Source organism: Myotis daubentonii, chromosome 4 (genome assembly GCF_963259705.1).
Source record: "Myotis daubentonii chromosome 4, mMyoDau2.1, whole genome shotgun sequence".
NCBI classification, from domain to species: domain Eukaryota; kingdom Metazoa; phylum Chordata; class Mammalia; order Chiroptera; family Vespertilionidae; genus Myotis; species Myotis daubentonii.
This window is the reverse complement of record NC_081843.1, coordinates 99,988,051-100,009,268: the sequence shown is the minus strand read 5'-3', so window position 1 is coordinate 100,009,268 and position 21,218 is coordinate 99,988,051. Positions and strand designations below refer to the sequence as shown.

The window sequence follows — 21,218 nt, the reverse complement described above, 5'->3', positions numbered from 1 at the left end:
AGGTGGAGGAGAGCAGCTTAACAATTATGAATCCACAAGTGACCAAAATTGGTGGGGGCCAAAATTCAAATTCATTCACGTTCTAGGCAAGAAAAGGTGGTATCTCCTTTCATGCCTGCAACATTTGTTACTCATGTGTGTATCATGTATGTAACAATGATGTAAACATTAGATTCCATGTATTTCTAGCTCTAAAACAAACTTCTTCCAGAGCTGCTGCAAATCTCATGAACTTGAGTAAATGTTTATGGCGCACTGGGTGTGCAAGTGTGCACTGTAGAATAAATGAGGCCCGGGATTCTGTATCAGTGCGTTATAATATTAAGACCTTCCCTGAGTCTATTTCCTCATCTGTAAAACAAGAATGCTACCTACATCTCACAGTGGAGGGGTAAAATGGTGCATAAAAGCATGTTATGCTCACTAAACCACAAATTTACATCCAGCAAAGCAGGACGAATAGGTCAAGCCTGCATCCATTCTATAGACATTCAGTGCAAACAACCAGCACAGCCACAGGTAACAACTATGGAGAGGTAATATGTTATATTGTCTGACCTTTAATCCTGGTCTTTTAAAAATAAACATCTTATTGAGATATAATTCACACACCAGACACTTCACATATTTAGAGTGTACAATTCATTGGCTTTTAGAAGATTCAGAGTTGTGTCGCCATCACTACAATCAGTATTGATCCCAGTCTTGATGTCTCAAACTAAAGACAGACACATAAACTTGCAACAGCCATGTGGTCCTGAGATTTCTCCCAAGGGAGAAGATTCCACAGTCACGGGCAGACAGCTGCAGCAGCCAGTGCCAACTTTGTACTGATGAAGAACCTGTAATACCATTGCTCTGTATCCACTGTAAATGTAGACAACTGGCTGTCTTAAAGACAATAAGCAATGAGTGGATATATCCATAGGGATCGGATTACAAATTTGGATTTAGCAAAATGATCAAATTTGGGGTTAATTTGGATTAATTTTAAATTTAATAAAAAAGAATTGTGAATAATGAAAATTTGGAGAGACCAAAGACCAATAACAACAATATGTCAAGTAGGGAAAATCCTATCTAATAAAGAGGGAATATGCTAATTGACCCTCATGCCATCCCAAAGATGGCAGTGCCTACAGCCAATAAGGAGGGACTATGCTAATTGACTGCCCCACCCTCAAAGATGGTGGCACCCACAGCCACAAGATGGCGGTGTCCAGTCCCCTCAGCCTCTCCGGGGCGGCCTGCCTCTGTAGTCGCCCAGTCCCCTTAGCCTCCCAGCTGCCCAGAGTGGCCCAAAGTGAAAGCAAGCCTCAGATGGAGGCTGCCCAGCCATCCGAGGCTCAGATAACCAGGGCCAGTTGAGGCTTGTGCTGCCGGCAGTGGCAGCAGCAGAGGTGTGATGGGGGCATCGCCTTCCCCTGATCACCAGGTCGCCTCCCGCCCCTGAAGGCTCCCGGGCTGAGGGAACCTCCCCGCTTCAGTGCATGAATTTTCATGCACCAGGCCTCTAGTTAAAAATGATCAAGCATGAAGTTAAGAATAGCAGCATTCCCTAGGTCTTAAGCAGGTTCTCTACCCACTTCTCCAATGCAATAGCCATGAGATGTCAAGAAAAGAACATGTAGCCGGCATGGCTCAGTGGTTGAGCATCGACCTATGAACCAGTTCATGGTTCAACTCCCAGTCAGGGCACATGCCCAAGTTACTGGCTCAATCCCAATGTGGGGCTTGTAGGAGGCAGCCAATCAATGATTCTCTCTCATCATGGATGTTTCTATCTCTCTCCCTCTCCCTTCCTCTCTGAAATCAATAAAAATATATATATTTAAAAAGAATCAAAACTCTGCTTTGAAAAGAGTAATTGGTCCATTTAAAACCTTTAAAAAAATAGCATGTGGCTATGAAAGAACAAAATAGTAGCAAATCACTGTGTAGGGATAGGCTAGGAAGCTCAAAGGAATCCTAGCTACAGAAGACAGAGTGGGAAACAGTGTATCTAGGGAAAGAAAGACAGACAAACATCCAAGGAGAGAATGACCAGGAACCAGACCATCGGACATTTCCATATTTCCCTAGTCCACAAAGATGTCTCCTATTTAAGTACATTCGTCATGTTTCCTGTCTGGTTCATTCAACTCTAAGGAGATGATGTCTAAATCTCTCTTTTCTTTGTCCTCCCTCCCAATAGAATTTTACTCCAGAAAGGCAAAAAAACTGAATTCTATAAAATTGTGATGTAGACAGAGGTGAGACAGTGGATTGCTTCACAAACCCAGAATCAAACTAAGAAGGTAATTCACAAAGTCTGGGGGGAAAGTGGCAGAAGTATTATAGGTCGGCACACATACTATCCTCACTGTCCCCCAAAGTAAAAATGCTCAAAATTAAAGACGTATGGGTATGAACGAGGTACACTGCTGGGCTGGTGTGGTAACGGCTCCAGGACGAGGTAAACATCAGGTAGGGGATACACACTATGGACACCTCACAGCGGTCAGAAGCAGTGAACTAGGTTTATCATATTGAGTGAATAAAAAGGAAACTGACGGGCCACAGCACAGTATCATGTAATTCATGAAGTGTAAATTAAAAGCATACCACAGGCGAAGCACTACCTCATTTCCCAGGATACAGATTTAAAATGTGTCAAACACAAGAGGGCAGGCACTTGTGCAAGGATTTAGAAAACAGGATGAAGGAGCAAAACTGAAGTCAGGGAGCCCTCACTGTGGAGGGTAATGGACCGGTGTACAGAGGAAATAAAATTAACTCAACTGCACATCCAAAGTTTGTGTGGCATGTCTCTCACAAATGAGGGCCCGTGAATACATGCTAAGGACAGGCATGGTCTCCTGGCATTCCTACGTCCACTATTCAGAACATTGCTCTGACCAGAACACAGGCCATTCGGTGTGGCACCAATTTGGTCAACCAGAGAGACCTTTGACACTTACATTATGCTGGGGACTGAATGAGTGATGCGTCCTCTAGCAAATTTATTTAACCCCAACCTGTGAGGTAGTAAACACCCCATTTTACAGATTGAAAAACCAAGTCAATTTTCTAGGCACAAAGGTAGCTGAATGGATTTGAACTTAGTGTTTAACTTTGTTTCCAATATATGTTTCCTCTCAACCAACTTCAGAGATTTCATCCTCAGGTAACTTGTTTCTAAAATGAGATGTAAACACTACACTTATTTCCTTCCTTAACTAACTGCTCACATAAAGGCAGTATTGGAAACCCAGTGCACAGCCCCGTCATTCTTGTGTTCATATTTAGAAATGAAGAGCCTGTACAGCAAGCCACTGATATGCTCTTTAACTTTGCCTGAATTTAATGAACGAGCCCAAACTTTCACCACCTCCTGAGCCGCAGTACATTCAAATGGGTGACGTTCAACTAAGCCCTCTTACTAGGTTCCAGTGCCATCATCTGCTAAGTCACTCTTCTGAAAGTTAAACTTTGAAAAAGACAAGTCACTAGTGAGTTTCCCATATTATGCTGACAGCCATAAATCAGATAAAGGCTAAGGCAACAGACACTTCCCAGCAGTAGTGCAAGTCCTGAGTCCAGTAGACACTTTGTGAAAACATAACCTTTAAAATCTGACCAGAAATGATATTCAAGAGCCAATATGATTCTGCCTTTTATTATTCGGTCAGAACAGATAAAGTACAGGGAGAAGTAGCAGCAAAAGGACTGTCATACAATCAGCTTCTGCTGGTTCCCAGGCAAGGACCCCTGTACAGGAGACGATGCCTCAATCCACAGCAGGCCCTCAGAACATCACTTGGGCCCTAAAGTGCATCTGCTTGGTGGCATTGTTCTTCATTCCCGTCTTCAGCAGCCATTTTGACTTCATCCTCTGGACATACTGCATGTCCCGTTTGTTCATAAGAGCTGCTCCTGTGGTTGGAAAGGAGATAAGAATGAAGCAAATGTCTGTTGTGATCAGAGAAAACCCAATCTTTGCAGAGAATCTCAAACTAAGTTTGGGGCTCTTATATTTAAAGAAAAGTTGCTAACTTGGGATCTCCATACAGTGGGCTGGGGGTTTATGTGTACCCCAGAATTAATATACTAGTGTGTGTGAGTGTGTGTGTGTTTGTGTGTGTGTATACAATTGAGACGCATAAGATAAAATCAGTGTCTGCTAGATTTAAGTGGCCCACGTCACCAAGTAGATGCATTTTAGGGCCCAAGTGATGTTCTAAGGGTCTCGCCAGACTGAGTCACAGTCTCCTACACGGGTGTCCTCCTTGCGTGAGAACCAGAGAAAGCCGATTGATGAATGCCTTCCTGTTGCTACTTTTCCCTCTACTTCATCTGTTCTGACCTAATGGAAAGAGCTCACAGGTGGCCACAGTAAAGGAAACCAAGTGTATATAAACACAATGGCCTTGAAAATGGGTTTTGGTTGGACACAGCTTTCCAGGCCATTAAAAAAGAGCTCTCCTCTTATCGTCTCCACAGTCCTCTAGTGGACTGATGTTTTCCCAGAAGAGCTAAGAACAGAGCTCATACAGCAGACACATCAGAACACCCTTAAATTATTTCGTACTGATGATGCATCAAAGACCAACAATTTCAGTGGCCTGCTTTATTGTTTGACTCTTACTAAGTTTTCAATGGGAAGTACATAAAGGAGTGATGGCTAATGTTGATTACACGCATATACTATAGCACACATGCATTATGATAATCAACCTGCACAACTCTACAAGGTAGGTCCTATTATTATCATCACCATTTCATAAATGAGGAAAAGGAGGTGTGAGTGAATTATATTACTCATGCTCATCATTAAGAACCTACAAGTACATCAGATAGGACTCCACTTTTGCCACAAAGATACTACTTAATTCTTCTGTGTAACCTCCAGGGTTTTTTCAACCTTTGGTGATTGCTAAATACTTTTTTGGTAATTATTATCTTCTGAAAAAGTTAATGGTGTTGATGCAGTTTTAGGAAGTTCCAGGAATATGAAGTTCTTAAGTCACAGAACTGGGTTTACTGCATAAACAAACCAAGTGGTAAAGGAAGCCAAAGAGCCAAGAGGCTAAGTTTCCCCTAGACCTCTCTAGATCCACAAAGATGACATAAATGGAAGCGACTTTCCCCAGCCCTGCTGTAAAACGAGGGCATGGGCTGGTCTGTGCCTTCCACACCGACATACCTGTGCTTCCAGTCCATCCCAGGGCTCTGTACTGCTGGAGCACCCGGCCCACGGCCTTCTGGTTCTTGGCAACTGTCACAGCTCTTGACAAGCCAAATCGCTGTTTGTAGTATCTCATCAAGGAGCGATGGCCCACTCTGGCACCTGTTTTTCAGAGGAGCAATATTTAAACACTGAGATGGATAGTTTTCCAAGACACAGCTATAACGCAAGGGCTTTCCAAAGCAGACTCCACAGGGTATCAAGCTGGAAAATGGAGTGCCACAGGAGACAGTGCTCTAGTTGTTGAAAAAATATGAAGCAGCAGATTGAAAAGTGAAAGAAAACAAGAAAGCAGTGAGATTTTTTTAAAAAGAGAATGGTAAGTAATTTTTAAGTGAAGTGTTCAGTATCTTATATTTATGTACAATACCAGAGGCCTGGTGCACTGGGGGGTGGTGGTCCCTCAGCCCAGCCTGTCCCCTCTCACAGTCCAGGAGCCCTCAGTGGATGTCCTACTGATGGCTCACGGGGAGCGGGCCTAAGCCACAGTCTGGCAGCAGAGGCTCAGAGCAGGCGCCCTGTGTGTGTGTGCTGCTTGGCTTCTCCGCTGCGGCTGCAGCAAGGCTTGGCTTCTCCACAGCAGAGAAGCCAAGCCCCTTCAGTCTTCAGTCAGGCCAGAGCCTTCAGTCTTCACACTGAGCCTGTGTATGCAAATTAACCACCATCTTTGGTGGGTTAATTTGCATACTCATCTGATTGGCTGGTGGGTGTAGCGGAGTGACACCAATTTGCATGCCTCTCTTTTATTAGTGTAGATGCCTACCTAGAAATTCTAATAGCAATACCTAGTAATATAGATAATAGGACACTATGAGGTATGGGATTTTAACTTTTTTTTTAAATAGAAGATTGAGCAGAGAACAGTCTTGATGTTTAGGCCTACAAGCCACAGTCGGGGTAGAACAAAAATCAGCCCATCTTTCCTTTGCTTAAATTCTCTATAGCAGCGGTTCTCCGACAGGGGCGACTTTACCTCAGGACACTTGACAATGATTGGACATATTTTTGGTTGTTACAGCTAGAGAGTGGATAAGGCATCTAGTGGATAGAAGTCAGGGATATATCTAAACATCTTGCAATGCACAGGATAACCCTCCACATCAACGAATTATCTGGCCCAAAATGCCAATGGTGCCTGGGTTGAGAAACACTGCCCTATTGCTTTCTTTCTTTCTTTTTTTTTTTTTTTACAGTGGAGAAGCTCTGAGGCTTGGCCTCCTGGGCTGCGTTCTTCCCCAAGCCTTGCACCCAGAGTTGGTGGTGATAGTGAGCCAAGTTCATGATCATCTTGGACACATCCTTTTGGTAAGAAGGCTGACCAAACATCAAGATCTCAGTCTTGCCTTCAGAGTCCCGCTAATTAGGGTGTGACACACACTCGACGTGCAGAATGTACTCTCCATTGGGGCCAAAGATCGCATCCACCAGCCATGCCTCGAGATGAAGTGTCTTCGGACTCTTGAGGTACTCTGTGGAACCAGCAGGGCTGCTTCGTGATGTCACTCAGCACCTGGAATGGCGCCCCTCCCCGCTGCTCCAGTTGCACGAGCTTCAGAAAGCGCTTGGAGGTGGCCATGCTGCAGTGGGCTACGCAGAGAATGCTGGTGTAGATGCAGATGGGCCTGGCTCTGCCCTATTGCTTTCAAAATGATGGAAATTACCCAGTGAACTAGGATTTTAAAAGATGATTAGGTTGAATTCTCTCTATAGCTTTTGCCTATTTAGAAGGATCTGGTAAGATTATGAAATCATGCTTTCAGAAGTGAATTTCTATAGACTATCTGATTCTTTACAGGAAAAGTGTGCTGACCCCTATATTTTAGCTTCACAGCAGGTGAAAGGGAAGGGGGCAGGCCTCTGTGAAGACTAACTCCCGACTCCATGAGGACAGAGGCTCTCAAAATGCGATCCTGGGCCAATAGCATCAGCATCACCTGAGAGCATACTCAATACAAGTTATGTTTTCACAAGAATATTAATTAGGAAATAAGCAATCAAACACATTTCCAGACAGATATAGACATGTAGAAATTTAACAACAGCATATACAAAAGATAAAAAATAGCTATTCCTGCTGAAAATAAGTAAAAGAATTATGGCTAGGTAGAGCCATGTGGACAGCTTCTAGGAAAGTTTGACACCTACATATATAAAGCCATTTCTTTCAGAATCCTGTGTAAAAAGATACTGTAAGGATACTATATGTACAGGATACTATAAGTATGGCACACACTTGTATTTGCTTTTAAGACCTCGATCTTTAATTTACATGAAAAATTCTGTCAGGTCCATTATTTTAGTCCCTCTACCTGGGGAGCTACCAGAAAAATTTTTTTTGCTACATAGGAATGGAAAAGTAATTACTTCCAGACTCAAGGGATGACAAAAGGAAACATCCAAATCAAAGACAATATGGTCTTTGAATACCGATATAGATAAAAACATGTTTCCAAACCTGACTGTTCTGGCAGCTTAAGAGTTAACGAAGCTCCTATACCACAAATAAATAAGTGAAATGCAGCTGATGGATATGAACTCAACTTAAATGGAGACTCTAGCAGGAAACCTAGCATTGTTCATTGTGATTTTCTATTTATAATGTTAGGTTGGAATGCTCCAGGTTTGTAATGATGAATACCTCAAAATCATTAAATGATAATTTTGGTCATTTGTATATACTAAGTCAATATGTTTATATTCTTAATCAACATTTAGAAATACATTATTATTGAAGTTTGCCTTTTAAAAACATCCTTGAAAAGGTTTCATTTCCAACAGCTAGCAGAATGAATAAAAACATGCAGTGTTTAGAGCCACCCTGACCTGTGTCAATGACAGTGAGCACCTGACTTTAAGCACCAAGTATAATATGCTGAGAACAGCTCAATTTGAAGGCCTCATCAAGGAAAATTATTTTTAGAACACACTGACTGCTCAATACATAACAGATGGGTTATGTCTGAGTTATGGTGAAGTCACAATCTGTCCATCTATCTGTCACCACAGCAATAACCACTTTACAGAACTGTCCACTCCTGCCTAACAAGTAGCCCAACAACCAGTAACATTAGATTGTGGGGGGAAGAGTATCTCCAACAGTCATTTTCTTAAGATGATCTAGGTATCTCTTGTGGACCCACCAACAGTTTCATCTGGCTAGTCAGCGGCTCACTAGATATGTTTTTCATAGCAACTTACTCCACAGAAACTGAAGAGCAAAGACCTCACACAACAGAGCCAAACCAGTTTTCAGATTTATGCCCACAGTGCCCTCTACTGGCTGCTCTTTGTCATAGCTACTTGATCTGCAGGAACTAGAATACCACCATTAAGAATATTGTTCCCCACAGTACAAGACAGAATTCAAACTCTAAACCTCTCCCTAAAACAGAAACAGTCAAACTGGTCCCTGTCAATTAGATACACCCATGTCAGACGACCATTTGGAAGTCTGAGCAATATAAGGAAACAGGAATCAGTTCAAAAAATAAGAGTAAGGTCAAGATTAACAAGAAAAACTTAGATTGGGTCCAAAAAGTTGACCAATAGAACAAGTCTACATATTTGAAAAGAAAACAAATGCCTGACAAAGCATTCTGATGAGACAGAACAGAAGCGAGCAAAAACAGTGATCCAATTTAAACAGAACAGCCAACACAGAGCTCACTGGCAACCTTCAGGGTACCACATACCTGAGAACACAAGCATGCATGTTAGGTTTTATGTTCTTTTCCCGTCAATACAGAAAAGAACGGGTGGGAACATGCAGCTCCACTAGTCTCGCTGGCATTAAGCTATTTATTTATTTCAATTTTAATTTTTTAATACATATATATTTTTTTATTGATTTCAGAGAGGAAGGAAGAGGGGGAGAGAGAGATAAAAACATCAATAATGAGAGAGAATCATTGGTTGGCTGCCTCCTGCACACCCCCCACTGGGGGATCAGCCCGCAACCTAAGCATGTGCCCTTGACTGGAATCGAACCTGGGATCATTCAGTCCGCAGTCTGACACTCTATCCACTGAGCCAAACCAGCTAGGGCTAAACTATTTATTTTTGACAAATGCACATACCAGATGGTAGAATCAGCTCCATGGTTTCATCATCATAATCCAAGGTCTTTTCTGAAGGCAACTCCTCGGTCTCATCAGGATCCTCCCTGTCCTTGTGATCTGGGTAGCTACTCCTGGAAACAGTGAAAGGTATTAATAAATAGACTAATACCTCAAATTTAACTAAAGACATAAATTGCATTTGCAAATGTGGCAAATCCACTTGCTACCCAAAAGGGGCAATACAGAGTTGCAGGGTCTAGAAACAGAAAACAACTTTTTAACATTTTCTCTGAAGTAAAAGTGCACAAATGACTTATGAATTCAAAACAGATCATAGAACTAAATAGAAAGCACAAAACTATAAAACACCTAGAAGATAACACAGGAAAAATCTAGGTAATTTGGGGTTGTGTGATGACTCTTTTTAGGTACCACAACAAAGACAGGATCCATAAAAGGAAAAAAAAAATTGACAAATTGGACTACATTAAATTTAAAAACATCTATTCTGTGAAAAGAAAATTTCAAGAGAATTAAAATATAAGCCACAGACAAAAGATTTTCAGAAGATACATCTGAAAAAATACTGTTATCCAAAATATTTAAAAAAAAAACTTTTAAACTCAACAATAAGAAAACAAACACCCAATTAAAAAATGGGCCAAAGACCCTACAGACACCTCACTAAGAAGATATACAGCTGGCAAATAAGCGTGTAAAACGACGTGCCACATCATATTATCAGGGAAGTGAAAATTAAAACAATGAGATGCTTAAATTTGGCCACAATCCAAATGCTGACAGCACCAATGTAGATGAGGTTGTGGAGCAATTCTCATTCATTGCTGGGGGGAATGGAAAATGGTATGGTACAGCCACTTTGGAAGACAGTTTGGCAGCTTTTTAGAAAACTACTGACATATGGTAATTCTCTACCATATGGTCCAGAAATCTTGCTACATGGTATATCCGCAAAAGAGCTAAAAACTACTGTCAACACAAAAATCTACACACGGATATTTTTAGCAGTTTTATTCATAATTGCTAAAACTTGGAAGTAACTAAAATGTCCTTCACTAGCTGAATGGAGAAACTGTGGTACATCCAGGCAATGGAATACTATTCAAGACCAAAAAGAAATGAGCTGTCAAGCCATAAAGACATGGAGGAACCTTAAATGCCTATTAGTAAGTGAAACAAGCCAGTCTGAAAAGGCTACTGAATGATTCAAACTACATGAAGTTATGGAAAAAGCAAATCTATGGAGTACGTAAAGAAGAGTGGTTTCCAGGGTCAGGGGTGGAGGGAGGGAACATACAGGATTTTTAAGGCAGTGAAATTACTCTGCATGATACTATAATGGTGGATACCTGTCATTATACATCTGTTCAGTGTAGAATACCAGAGTGAACTCTAATGCAAACTACGGACTTGAATAATGATGAGTCAGTGCAGGTTCATCAATTTTAACAAATGTACAATAAGTGGAAGATGTTGATAACCTGGGAGGCCATGCACATGTGGGGGCAGGGGGGATATGGAAAATCTCTGTACCTGCTGCTCAATTTTGCTATGAACCTAAAATTGTACTAAAAAAACAATGAGCAGATTACCTATAATTGAATTTTTTTACCTATTTGTTTCTCCCTAGGAAGGTAGCCATAGAGGGAGAGAATATAGAGCTGGAAATGCAGCTCTCGTCAATTTAACCATTATAATAATAAGTTCTGTAAACTGGTGGTTGCCAGATGGGAAGGATGTTGGGGAGAAGGGTGAAATGGGGAAGGGATTAAGATTTACAAATTGCCAGTTATAAAAACAGTCACAGGGGATTGCATGTAACATTATTATATTTAAAATCATTTTTCTTGAGATACTAATTGCCTGTATTATTATATTTAAGACAGGTTTTCTTAAAATATTAATGTTTATTGTATGTAACATTATTATATTTAAAATTGTTTTTCTTGAAAAAAAATAAAGAAGAAGCTTTCCCTTTTAACAGACTGGAAAAGAACCAAAAAAAACAACAACCAGTCATGGGGGGAAAAAGCAGTCACTGAGTCATGAAGTACAGCATAGTAATACAGTCAATAATCTATACATATAAGAGGCTAAGTGACCGACCATCCATCCATCCGACCAGCACCTATGACGCGCACTGGCAATTTAAAGATAAACACTGACTTGCACATGCACGATACATATAAAGCTCTCGCTGGCGCCAATCTCACGCCTGTGTTTTGATCTGTCATTGTTGATCATGAATTTGGTTGACACTTCTATTATAGAGAAAGGGTAAATAGTGATATTAAAATATTTCTTCTAATTAATTTCCTTTCAATGTGCACCGGGCCATTAGTATTATAATAACTATGTATGGTGTCAGATAAGTACTAGACTTACTGGGGTAATCATTTTCTAAGTTATATAAATGTCTAATCACTTTGTTGCACACCTTAAACTAATATAATATTGTATGTCAACAGTAATTGAAAAAAATTTTTTTAAATTCTAGAACAAAGCTGTCCAATAGACCTCTGGGATAGAGAAACTATCTGTATGTTCCAAATCAGTGTGCTGTTAAGCACTGAGCTATGACATGTAGTTGTGCAACTGAAGAACTAATTTTTTTTTAATTTATAATTTAAACTTAAATAGCCACATGAGTACACTTAGTATTACCATATTGGTGCAGTTCTAGAAGACTATGTGCCTAAAAATGTTCACAAATATATAGAAAGTAATTGGAAAAATGCACATAAAATGTTAACAGTAGACAAACAACCCAAAAGAATAACAGACAAAAGACGTGGCCAAACACTTCATAGAGAGACATCTAAATGGTTAATTTATAAAAGGTCCTCAATTACAGTGGTCATCATCAGGGAAATGTAAATTAAACCCACAATGGGTTACCACTACACAAAAATGACAAAAATACCAAAGTGACAAAAATGAAAAACTCCTTTACTACAAGAGAAATAAGGAGGAAAAAGCAAAATGACAACAGAGAAGATTAGGACTTTTCTGAATACTTGTAGCATATGGTGTAGCACACTTGACATGTAGTTATACACACCTGCTTGTGTGGCACACCTGTGCTAGGTCGTCGGTATCTTGACACTAGGAATTAGCTGTTCAAGAGTGCCTACCATAGATTCAGTGCACAGTATTTCAATTATACAAGTTTCTGGTAAAGGGGAACCACCTATGGGATCATCTCACCATCAAATGCACACGACTGGCCTAGTTCAGCAACCGCCTCAACCCCCTCAGGAGACAGCTTGTGCCTGAAGGACTCTCAGGGAAACCAAAACCTAATGCCTGTGCTTCTGTTCCTGAGGTCAACTGGCAAAGCTGAACTCCTGGTCATTAAACCGCCAAAAGCCCCCGAGTTTCAAGTCAAACAAATTTCAGTTTGGGGCCTGAGAACTTCTCTTTATCATATGTATGTGTTTAACTTTGTTATACTCAGTTTCTTATCAACAAAACAAGAGCGAATAACCTGCCATATAGAGATGTTGTAAGAGTTATGAAGACTATATTGTATGGTGCCAGACACAGATCAGGCACTGACACTTCTGATATCACTTCAATGCAAAGACGATGACTTCACTTTGCTTCACATTACAAAAAACAGACCTACCTAAAGTCATAGAAGTCTGCAAATTCCAAAGCAGCATCCCCGTCTGTGAAGAGCTTACAGTGGCTTTTGTCATTCATGTGTGCCTGCACAGCTTCCGTGGAGTAAAAGGACTTCCCTTTCTCGTTGCACCATAAGCAAATCTTCCCAACACCAACTTTCTCTCCTGACAAAATAATTTGAGGGGGAAAAATATGAAAAAAAGCTTTTGTGGCCAGGTGCAATCTCACCATGTATCTGCACAATTCAAAAAAAAAAAAAAAACATGCACCAAATTTCTGATCTTCACAAAATAAACATGTACTAGTAATTAAGTCAAAGACTGGTGAAAAACATAAAACTAATGTTTCCTTAAGACCTGCCCCCCAATTATGTGCTATTTCCTTGTTAAAAGGAAAGCTATTGTACTTACCCAGATACTGGATCAGTCCCTTAAGATCCGAAAGATATTCTATATCAGGAATAAAGAAGCTATGGATTTTAGTCATGTGAGCCACATTCTTCATAAGGGAGCTTGAATGATGGGAACAAAATAAGCAGTCCTTTATGGAGATGGCACCAAGAGGAGCGCCTGCCCTCGCCTCTGCCTCTTCCTCCTCTGCATCCTGCTCCTCCAACTCGTCCATCGATTCCGCATCTTCACATTCCATTTCTTCGTCAGAATCAATATCTTCCCAGTCTTCAAGCCAGAGATTTGAGAAACAAGGTTAGTTTAAGAAAAGGGGTGACCGCAATGTAAGAAACCACACAAACATACAAGCATGAGGTGGGAGTTGCTGACTTACCTACCTCCCGGGACAGCCCCTCTTCCAAGATCTCAATTTTCACCCTTCCTTCCCCACAGACCAAGTTGTAAAGCTAAGAAACACCTTCACCTCTCTTCTCCAGCCCACAGTAAACTCCTTGAAGGAGTCTGCGCCTTCCCCGTGTCTAGATGTACACATACGACCGGTGTTGACAGGATGTGTGACGAGGGAAAGGAGGAATAAATAACTCAAAGTCAAGGAGCCAGGCTGCGGGCTCCAGCTCCTCTCTCCAGGTTAGGAGCTGGTTCTGAACCTCTCCTTTCATTGTGTCAACCAACTAAATTAAGTGCAAATCCATGGTAACCAGAAACCCAAGAGCATTTGGCCCTTCTATTTTGTCCTTCTCAACCTGTGGGTCGCGAACAATGAAAATACATCCTGCATATCAGATACTTACATTACGATTCATAACAGTAGCAACACTACAGTGATGAAGTGGCAACGAGAATAATTTTATGGTTGGGGGTCACCACAACATGAGGAGCTGTATTAAAGGGTCGTGGCATTGGGAAGGTTGAGAACCACTGTGCACAAGCCTCCTCATTCACAACAGAGAGGGCGTCAATCCGCTCCGCAGGTGTTTATTAAGGACACACCTTCTCCCCGCCCCCCCCCCCCCCCCACCCAAGGCTTCAGGCCCGGAATGCACAACAGTGAAGGAAGCAGACTGTTCCCCGTGGGGCTCCTGGACAGACAAACGACCTCGGAAAGCATGGAAGCCGCTCCCCTCGCTTTCATTTAAAGACACCCCCACGCCCCCGACCACACACACACACACACACTCACACCCCGGCCCTTACCGTCTCCATCCAGGTCCCCCTCCTCGCTCTCCTCCTCGCCCTGCTGCTTTGCCAGCTTCTTCGCCTGCCGTTCAAACCACTGTAACCGGGGAGGTTTCTCGGCCGGGTCTCGGTCGTCGGCCGCACGCCCTCCTTCGGCCACCGCCCCGGGACCCCCGGACTCCTTCCCCGGCGCCGGAGGGGCCCTCTTGGGAGACGGCTGGGCCTTGATGACCTGCTGGATGGCCGTGTTCATGGCGTCCTTGTCAACACGGTCCACGCCCAACCCTTTCTCCAAGTTCTTTTCATTCATCATCTCCACCCGGCGGCTCACCGCCTTCCTCTCCAGCTCCACGTGCCGCCGGGACCGGAGGTGGTTTTCGTAGGCGTTCGCACAGGCGAACTTCTTACTGCAGACGGTGCAGTAGGTGGCCGTGCCCTTGCTCTCCTCCTCCGCCACGGCCCGCTGCGCCCGCACGCGCTCCTGGAAGCCCTCGGCCGTGACGGGGGCCATGTCGGCCACCTTCCGCTTCAGGTTGTAGCGGTGCCAGTCCGTCTTGTAGTGGGCCCGCTGCAGCTCGGGGTCGCCGAACGCCACCCGGCAGGTGATGCAGGTATACATCGCCATCCCCCGGCGGGAAATACGAGGCGACAGAGACAGAAAGCTAGCGACCGACGCCCCGACCCCACGACGCGCTCAAACCCTAACTCGCCTCACCGCCCGCGAAGACGTGGAGTGGGCACCGACTTCCCGACTGTATCTGAGGGAAAAGATGGAACAGAAAGGAAGTGCTTCCGGGATGGATAGGAAGTCCCGCCTATCGGCCGTGCCCCTTCCAATGAGAAGCCAGGAAGGCGAGAGATGCCATTGGCTAACCGAGCCACGCCCAGTCGCCTGAGGCGGGCGTTGATTGGATCGGTCGGTGTGGATTGTATGCTCAGAGGTGTGTTTTGATTGAGTACACGGGGTGGGTGGTGAGCCTAAGCCTCCTTCCAGCGGTTCTCAATCTGTGGGTGGGGACCCCTTTGGCGGTGAAAGATCCTTTCACAGGGGTCGCCTAAGACCATCCTGCATATCAGATATTTACATTACGATTCATAACAGTAGCAACATTACTGTTATGAAGTAGCAATGAAAATAATTTTATGGTTGGGTCACAACATGAGGAACTGTATTTAAAGGGCCAGGAGGTTGAGAACCACTGAGTCCTAGACGGTTCCTTTATTTACTTTCCTTCGTGGTTTTGGGAGAGAGACGTGACGTGGTTCCGGCGATCGCTGAAGGAAGGGGAAGGGGGGCGCCCCAGGCGGCTCCCGGGCCTCGGAGGACCCCGAGGGTGGTCCTGCCTCCACGCCACCGGCCGGGGTTTTCGGAGGATCTCGCGGGCCGCCCCTGCCCTCTGGTGAATCTGTGCCAGGAAAGCAGGTGTCCGCCCAGCCGAGCCCTCGCCGTTTGGGCTGGAGTCCAATGAGGGACACAGGACACGCAGACCTGAGGCTGAGGGAATTCACAGGAAAAACCGGAGAGTCCAGGCCTGAGCCCGATGTATGGGGCGAAGCTTCGAGGGAAGTCCCGAATGAAAAGTGCCAGCTAGGAACAAAGAGCCAGCCAAGTCCCTGCCCAATAGAAATCTAATCCAAGCCACGCACGCCGTCTTAAACCGAATATAGCCACGATTTTAAAAAGCAAAAAGAAAGAGGGTAAGATTGGTATATTTTAGTTAACCCACTAGTATAGCCACAATATTATCATTTCAACATGTAATCATCCAAAAGATTTAATGAAATTTTACGTTCGTGTGTTGGCACTAAATTTGGAACTCGAGTGTATTGTACAATTAACAGCACATCTCCATTCGGACTAGCTTCATTGACGTCTCAGTTAACCCTATGCCTCAGAGGTAGCCACGCCGTTTATAGAAACCATGAATGTTAAAGGTTAGAGAGTTCTCAGACTCATCTGCACAGTCATCACAGTTACCCACTGGACCTTACATCGTCAGAATCCAAGTGGCTCTTACCACCAAAGAAGGTAAGAGATGTTTTTACCAACCTAGATCAAAGCAACGCTGCCGTGTTACTCAAAACCCTCAGGGGCTTCCCTTGATTCCGAATGAAAGTCAAGCATCTTTCTACTATGATCTGAATGAACTTTTGTGCCCCTCCCCCCATCCCCAAACTCATACCTCAAAAGAAAACCTGATGCCCAAGCTGGTGGTGTAGAGGGGAGTGGGGGGGGGGGGGGGGGGGGCAGGTCTTCAGGAGGTGAGTAGTGTTTTTTTCAAAGCTATCCAGGAGGGGATACAATAAGAATCTACACAATGGAATACCAAGCTGTGGTAAAAGAAGGAATTCTTACCATTTGCAACAGCATGGATGGAACTGGGGAGCATTATGCTAAATGAAATTAGCCAGTCAGTGAAAGATAAATATCACACGATCTCACTCATTTGTGGAATATAACGAACAACGTAAACCGATGAACAAAAACAGATCCAGAGACAGAGAAGCATCAATCAGACCGTCAAACCTCAGAGGGAAGGTAGGGAGGGTGCGGGTAACGGGGAGAGATCAACCAGAGGATTTGTATGCATGCATAAGCCTAACCAATGGACACAGACACCAGGGGGGTGAGGGCATGAGTGGGAGGGCAGGGAGGGGGGGCAATGGGGGGATAAGATCACATGTAATACCTTAATCAATAAGGAAGTTAAAAAAAAAAAAAGAATCTGTGACAAGGAAGAGGCCCCTCACCAGACCATGCTGGCACCCTGATCATGGACTTCCAGCTTCCAGAACTGAGAGAAATAAATTTGTTGTTTATAAGGCACCCAGTCTATGGCATTTTTTATAGCAGCTTGAACGGACTAAGCTACTTTTATTCTAGGAGGCCCTATATGATCTGCCACCACCCTGACCCCCTACCTCTGACCTCCTGCCACACCACCTTTCCCACTCTGCTCACTTCTCTTCAGTCATATTGAAACTGTTGCTGTTCCTCTAACAAGGCTGAGCCAACATCTTTTGTTGGTACTAAGTCTTAGAAACCCTTTGAGTTCTGCTTGGAACATTCTTTTACTAGATTACTTCCTTCAAGGTTTCTGCCCAAATACCTTTACAAGAGAGGCCTGTCCATACCCTCTTATCAAATATAGTGCCTACCCCCCAAATCACAAGCATAACTGTTCTCTATAGCACTGTATTAGTTATTACTCTATGAAATTACCCCAAAATTTAGCAGCTTAAAACAATAAACTTTGATAGCTGAGTTTCTGTAAATCAGGAATGTGGGTGGCTCAGGATGTCATAAAATCATAGTGAACATGTGGGCCAGGCTGAAGTCCTGTGAAGGTTTCACTGTGGCTGACGGAGACCCTGAAAGATGGCTTGTTTACAGGCTGATAGCAAGAGGTTTGGGTTCCTCGCTGAGTTGAGTGTCCTCTTAACGCGGCAACTGGCTTCCTCCACAGAGAGCAAAGTGGAAGCCATAATGTCTTTTATGACTGGTCTGGGAAGTCACAGTTATTTCCACAATGTGCTGTCGCTGTCAGGTGCTGTCTATGGATGGGGAAAAGTTCTGAAAAATACAGTTAGGCAGCTCTATTCTGTGAACATCATAGAGTGCACTTACAGAAATCTAGATGGTATGGCCTACGACACACCTAGACGGTGTGGTAGAACCTGTGGCTGCTAGTTTACAAGCCTGTACAGCAGGTTCCTGTACAAAACAACATGAGATTAAATCAAGTACAAGAGAAAATGGGGGAAAAAGAAAAGAAATAAAAGAAAAAAAATTTTAAAGAGAGAAAACGATACAACCAAGATGAGGTAAACAGGAAATGCATGAGACTGCTGGCAGAACACAGCATACTGTTTGACAGCAAACTTTTTTTTATAATTAGAAAAAGTACACGCTAATAAAAAGTAAACACCTAAACTGGTGGCATAGGCTTATATTATTAACAAGTATTATGTACTGTACGTAACTGTATGTACTATGCTTTTATATGACTGGCAGGTTTACATCAGCGTCACCACAAACATGTGAGTAATGTGTTGTGACGTCACTAGGTGATAGGAATTTTTTAGCTCCATTAGATAATCTTACGGGACCACGCTCATATATGTGGTCCATCATTGGCCAAAACACGCTACTGTGTACACATCTGTCTTACAAAGGTCGACCTTATTTAATGTGGGAGGGGTCTACGTAAGGGTGGGAGTGGGGTGTTTTGGGGACCATTTTGGGAAATTGGCTGCCACTAGCACTTGCTGTTTGACTGTTCCCCAGTTTTAGCATTGAAAGTCTTGTATCCAGGACACCCCTCCATCTGGGCAAACCAGGATGCCATTATAGTTTCATCACCCACACTAGCCTATAAGCTCTGTTGAGACAGGGACACCTTTCATTGCTGTATGCTACAGTCGTGGTAGAGCAATACAGAGACTGTTCAGTATTTTCAAATGAATTTTTTATAGTGCAAAATTAAGTCAGACTTTCTTAAACCATTGTTCATGTCATCCCTTCTGTTCAAGAATGGTTATCTGTTGCCCATAGGCTGAAATGAAAATTCCTTTGCCTGGCTTTCATAACCTTCCTCCCATGCTACCTATCTCCACTGTGTTTTTTCCATGCCACCAAGCAATTCTCCAACACCAACTGAGTGTCCTCTATCTCAACTCACTCCGGTCACTCTCTACCTGGAGATACCACCACACCCCACAGGTTCCCATGGCCCCTTCTTGGGTTTAATTTGTTAGAACAGCTCACAGAACTCAGGAAACCAGTTTACTTACTAGGTTACCAGTTTATTACAAAGGACAGTAAAGGATACAAATGAACAGCCAGATGAAGAGATACATGGAGTCATGTCTGGAAGGGTCCCAAACATAGAAGGTTTTGTCCCTGTGGAGTTTGGGGTGTCCTACACTCTTGGCTAGAATATCTAGGTGCTTTCCAAAAGTCACCTTATTAACATAACAAAAGACACCTTTATAGCTCTCATCACTTAGGAAATTCCACAGGTTTTAGGAGCTCTGTGCCAGGAATGTATATTTCTCATTATAAATCACATCACCTATCCTTTATGATTTTCAGCTAGTTCTAAATGAAGACAGCCCTACTTTCATTTTGGGATTTGTTATGAATGGTAAGAAATACACAATTAACTACTACCATGAAGCTGGGGTCAAGGACAATGAAATATAAAGGAAGAGGCAATGGGGTCTTTAGAATAGAGAAAGTTCATCAACTAGGGAGATCAGAAAAGTTTTCATTAAGGAGTTGACCCATTCCAGATGGGTACTGAAAGGGGAAATACTGAGGACTTCATCTGCAAGTAGAAAAAGAAGAAAAACTGTGGAAGAAGGAAAATAAGGGACATATTTAGAATATGTCCAGTTTGGGCAAAGCGTAGGATACAGTGAAAGAAGGGAAAATAAGACTAGAAAGTATCAAATTATCATTGGGTAAAGTGTTGAATTGTATAGACTTTTTTACTCATTCTTCATTGGTAAACAGCAGGGATGCAAAAGTGTCTCAGTTTATATGGGCATCAGGAATAGAACTGGGCCTTCAGTAGATCCAGCAGCAGGAACTGGAATTGATTAGAAAAAATACCATAAGGGCAGGTCTGCAGCCAATAGCTGCAAGCCAAATGACTAAAGGACCTTTGAGTTAAATTTTCCACAGCATATCCAGGTACTATGTTAATGTGTCTAATTTCTGCTGACAAATTATTAAAAAGGTCTATTACCAATTAATCATCCTACTGAAGAATTTAAACTGAGTCCGCCCATGACAAAAAAAAAAAATATTTAGGTTTGAAAATATTGAAAATTCCTTTTGGATACTGTGACATAGCCCTTAAGTTAGTTCACTTAATTACCGAAGTGCTGATGTTATGGTACACACTGTAACAGTGACAGTATCATGATGAGTGGTTCCTTTATAGGCTAGGAGATGTTGCAATGTTGATTTTTGGTAATTAAAAAAGTTAATAAGGTCACCTTCAAGCCAATTGATATAGTAGTGATCACAATATTTGCTGGTTTCGGCTTACTACTTTTCACATTCCTATATTCTAGTGGCAATTGGGTTTCAATAAGAAACTGTAGAGGAGATAGGGTTGGTTGAGGTTACCTTTCGGGGGTAACAAATATAGAATATAAGACGAACATTTAATAAGTGGTTTACAATTTCTATGAATTCTGTGGTCATGAAAAAAATGTTAAGTATTGTGATTTTCAGTAAACAATTCCCCCACCCCATCCCATGTATCTCACAGTTAAAGGGGACACAAGCTAGAAGCTGTGTGCCCCAGTTATATGCAAGCATGTGCTGTGTAACTGAGTAACTTATTTAACCCTGTTCTTCTCGGGGGGGGAAAAAACAACAACTCTTACTTAACAGTAATCACGAAGATTACACACAATCCCAAGTGTCATTGTTTTCTGTTTTAGGTCAAGGGTTGGCTAACTTTTCCTATAAAGGGCCAGATAGTAAATATTTTAGGCTTTGTACGCCTATGTTCTTTGTCACAACTATTCAACTTTTCTGTTAATAGCATGAACGCAGCCATAGACAGTACATGAATGAGTGTTCTAATAAAACTTTATGAATGCTGAATTTTGAATTTCATATATTTTCCACATGTCATGAAATATTCTTGATTTTTTTCAACTATTTAAAAATGTAAAAAA

At 42.6% G+C, this 21,218-nt stretch overlaps 1 protein-coding gene across 2 annotated transcripts; it reads right to left on the bottom strand.

The window, feature by feature from the left end:
• Positions 1 to 3,642: 3,642 nt before the first annotated feature.
• ZNF622 (zinc finger protein 622) lies at positions 3,643 to 15,305 on the bottom strand. 2 transcript variants are annotated; one of them, XM_059694755.1, is made up of 6 exons: positions 14,538 to 15,303; positions 13,344 to 13,610; positions 12,935 to 13,097; positions 9,304 to 9,416; positions 5,186 to 5,329; positions 3,643 to 3,915 (listed from the first exon to the last, which is right to left on the bottom strand). In XM_059694755.1, exons 1-6 carry the CDS (start codon positions 15,142 to 15,144, stop codon positions 3,788 to 3,790), a joined length of 1,422 nt encoding a protein of 473 aa, XP_059550738.1. In that variant the 5' UTR covers positions 15,145 to 15,303; the 3' UTR covers positions 3,643 to 3,787. The 2 variants fall into 2 exon arrangements, with proteins under 2 accessions (XP_059550738.1, XP_059550739.1); XM_059694756.1 differs by lacking the exons at positions 3,643 to 3,915; positions 5,186 to 5,329 and adding an exon at positions 5,372 to 5,463 and having other exon boundaries at positions 14,538 to 15,305.
• Positions 15,306 to 21,218: the final 5,913 nt, after the last annotated feature.

Bases quoted from the DNA above. Each gene is read 5' to 3' on its own strand.
- ZNF622 (XM_059694755.1), bottom strand. From the start codon at position 15,144: ATGGCGATGTATACCTGCATCACCTGCCGGGTGGCGTTCGGCGACCCC. The intron at 5,330-9,303 runs GTATGTGCATTT...TCTGAAAAACAG, and splicing joins GGAGCTGATTCTACCATCTG to GTGCCAGAGTGGGCCATCGC. The intron at 3,916-5,185 runs GTATGTCGGTGT...TTCCAACCACAG, and splicing joins GGGATGGACTGGAAGCACAG to GAGCAGCTCTTATGAACAAA.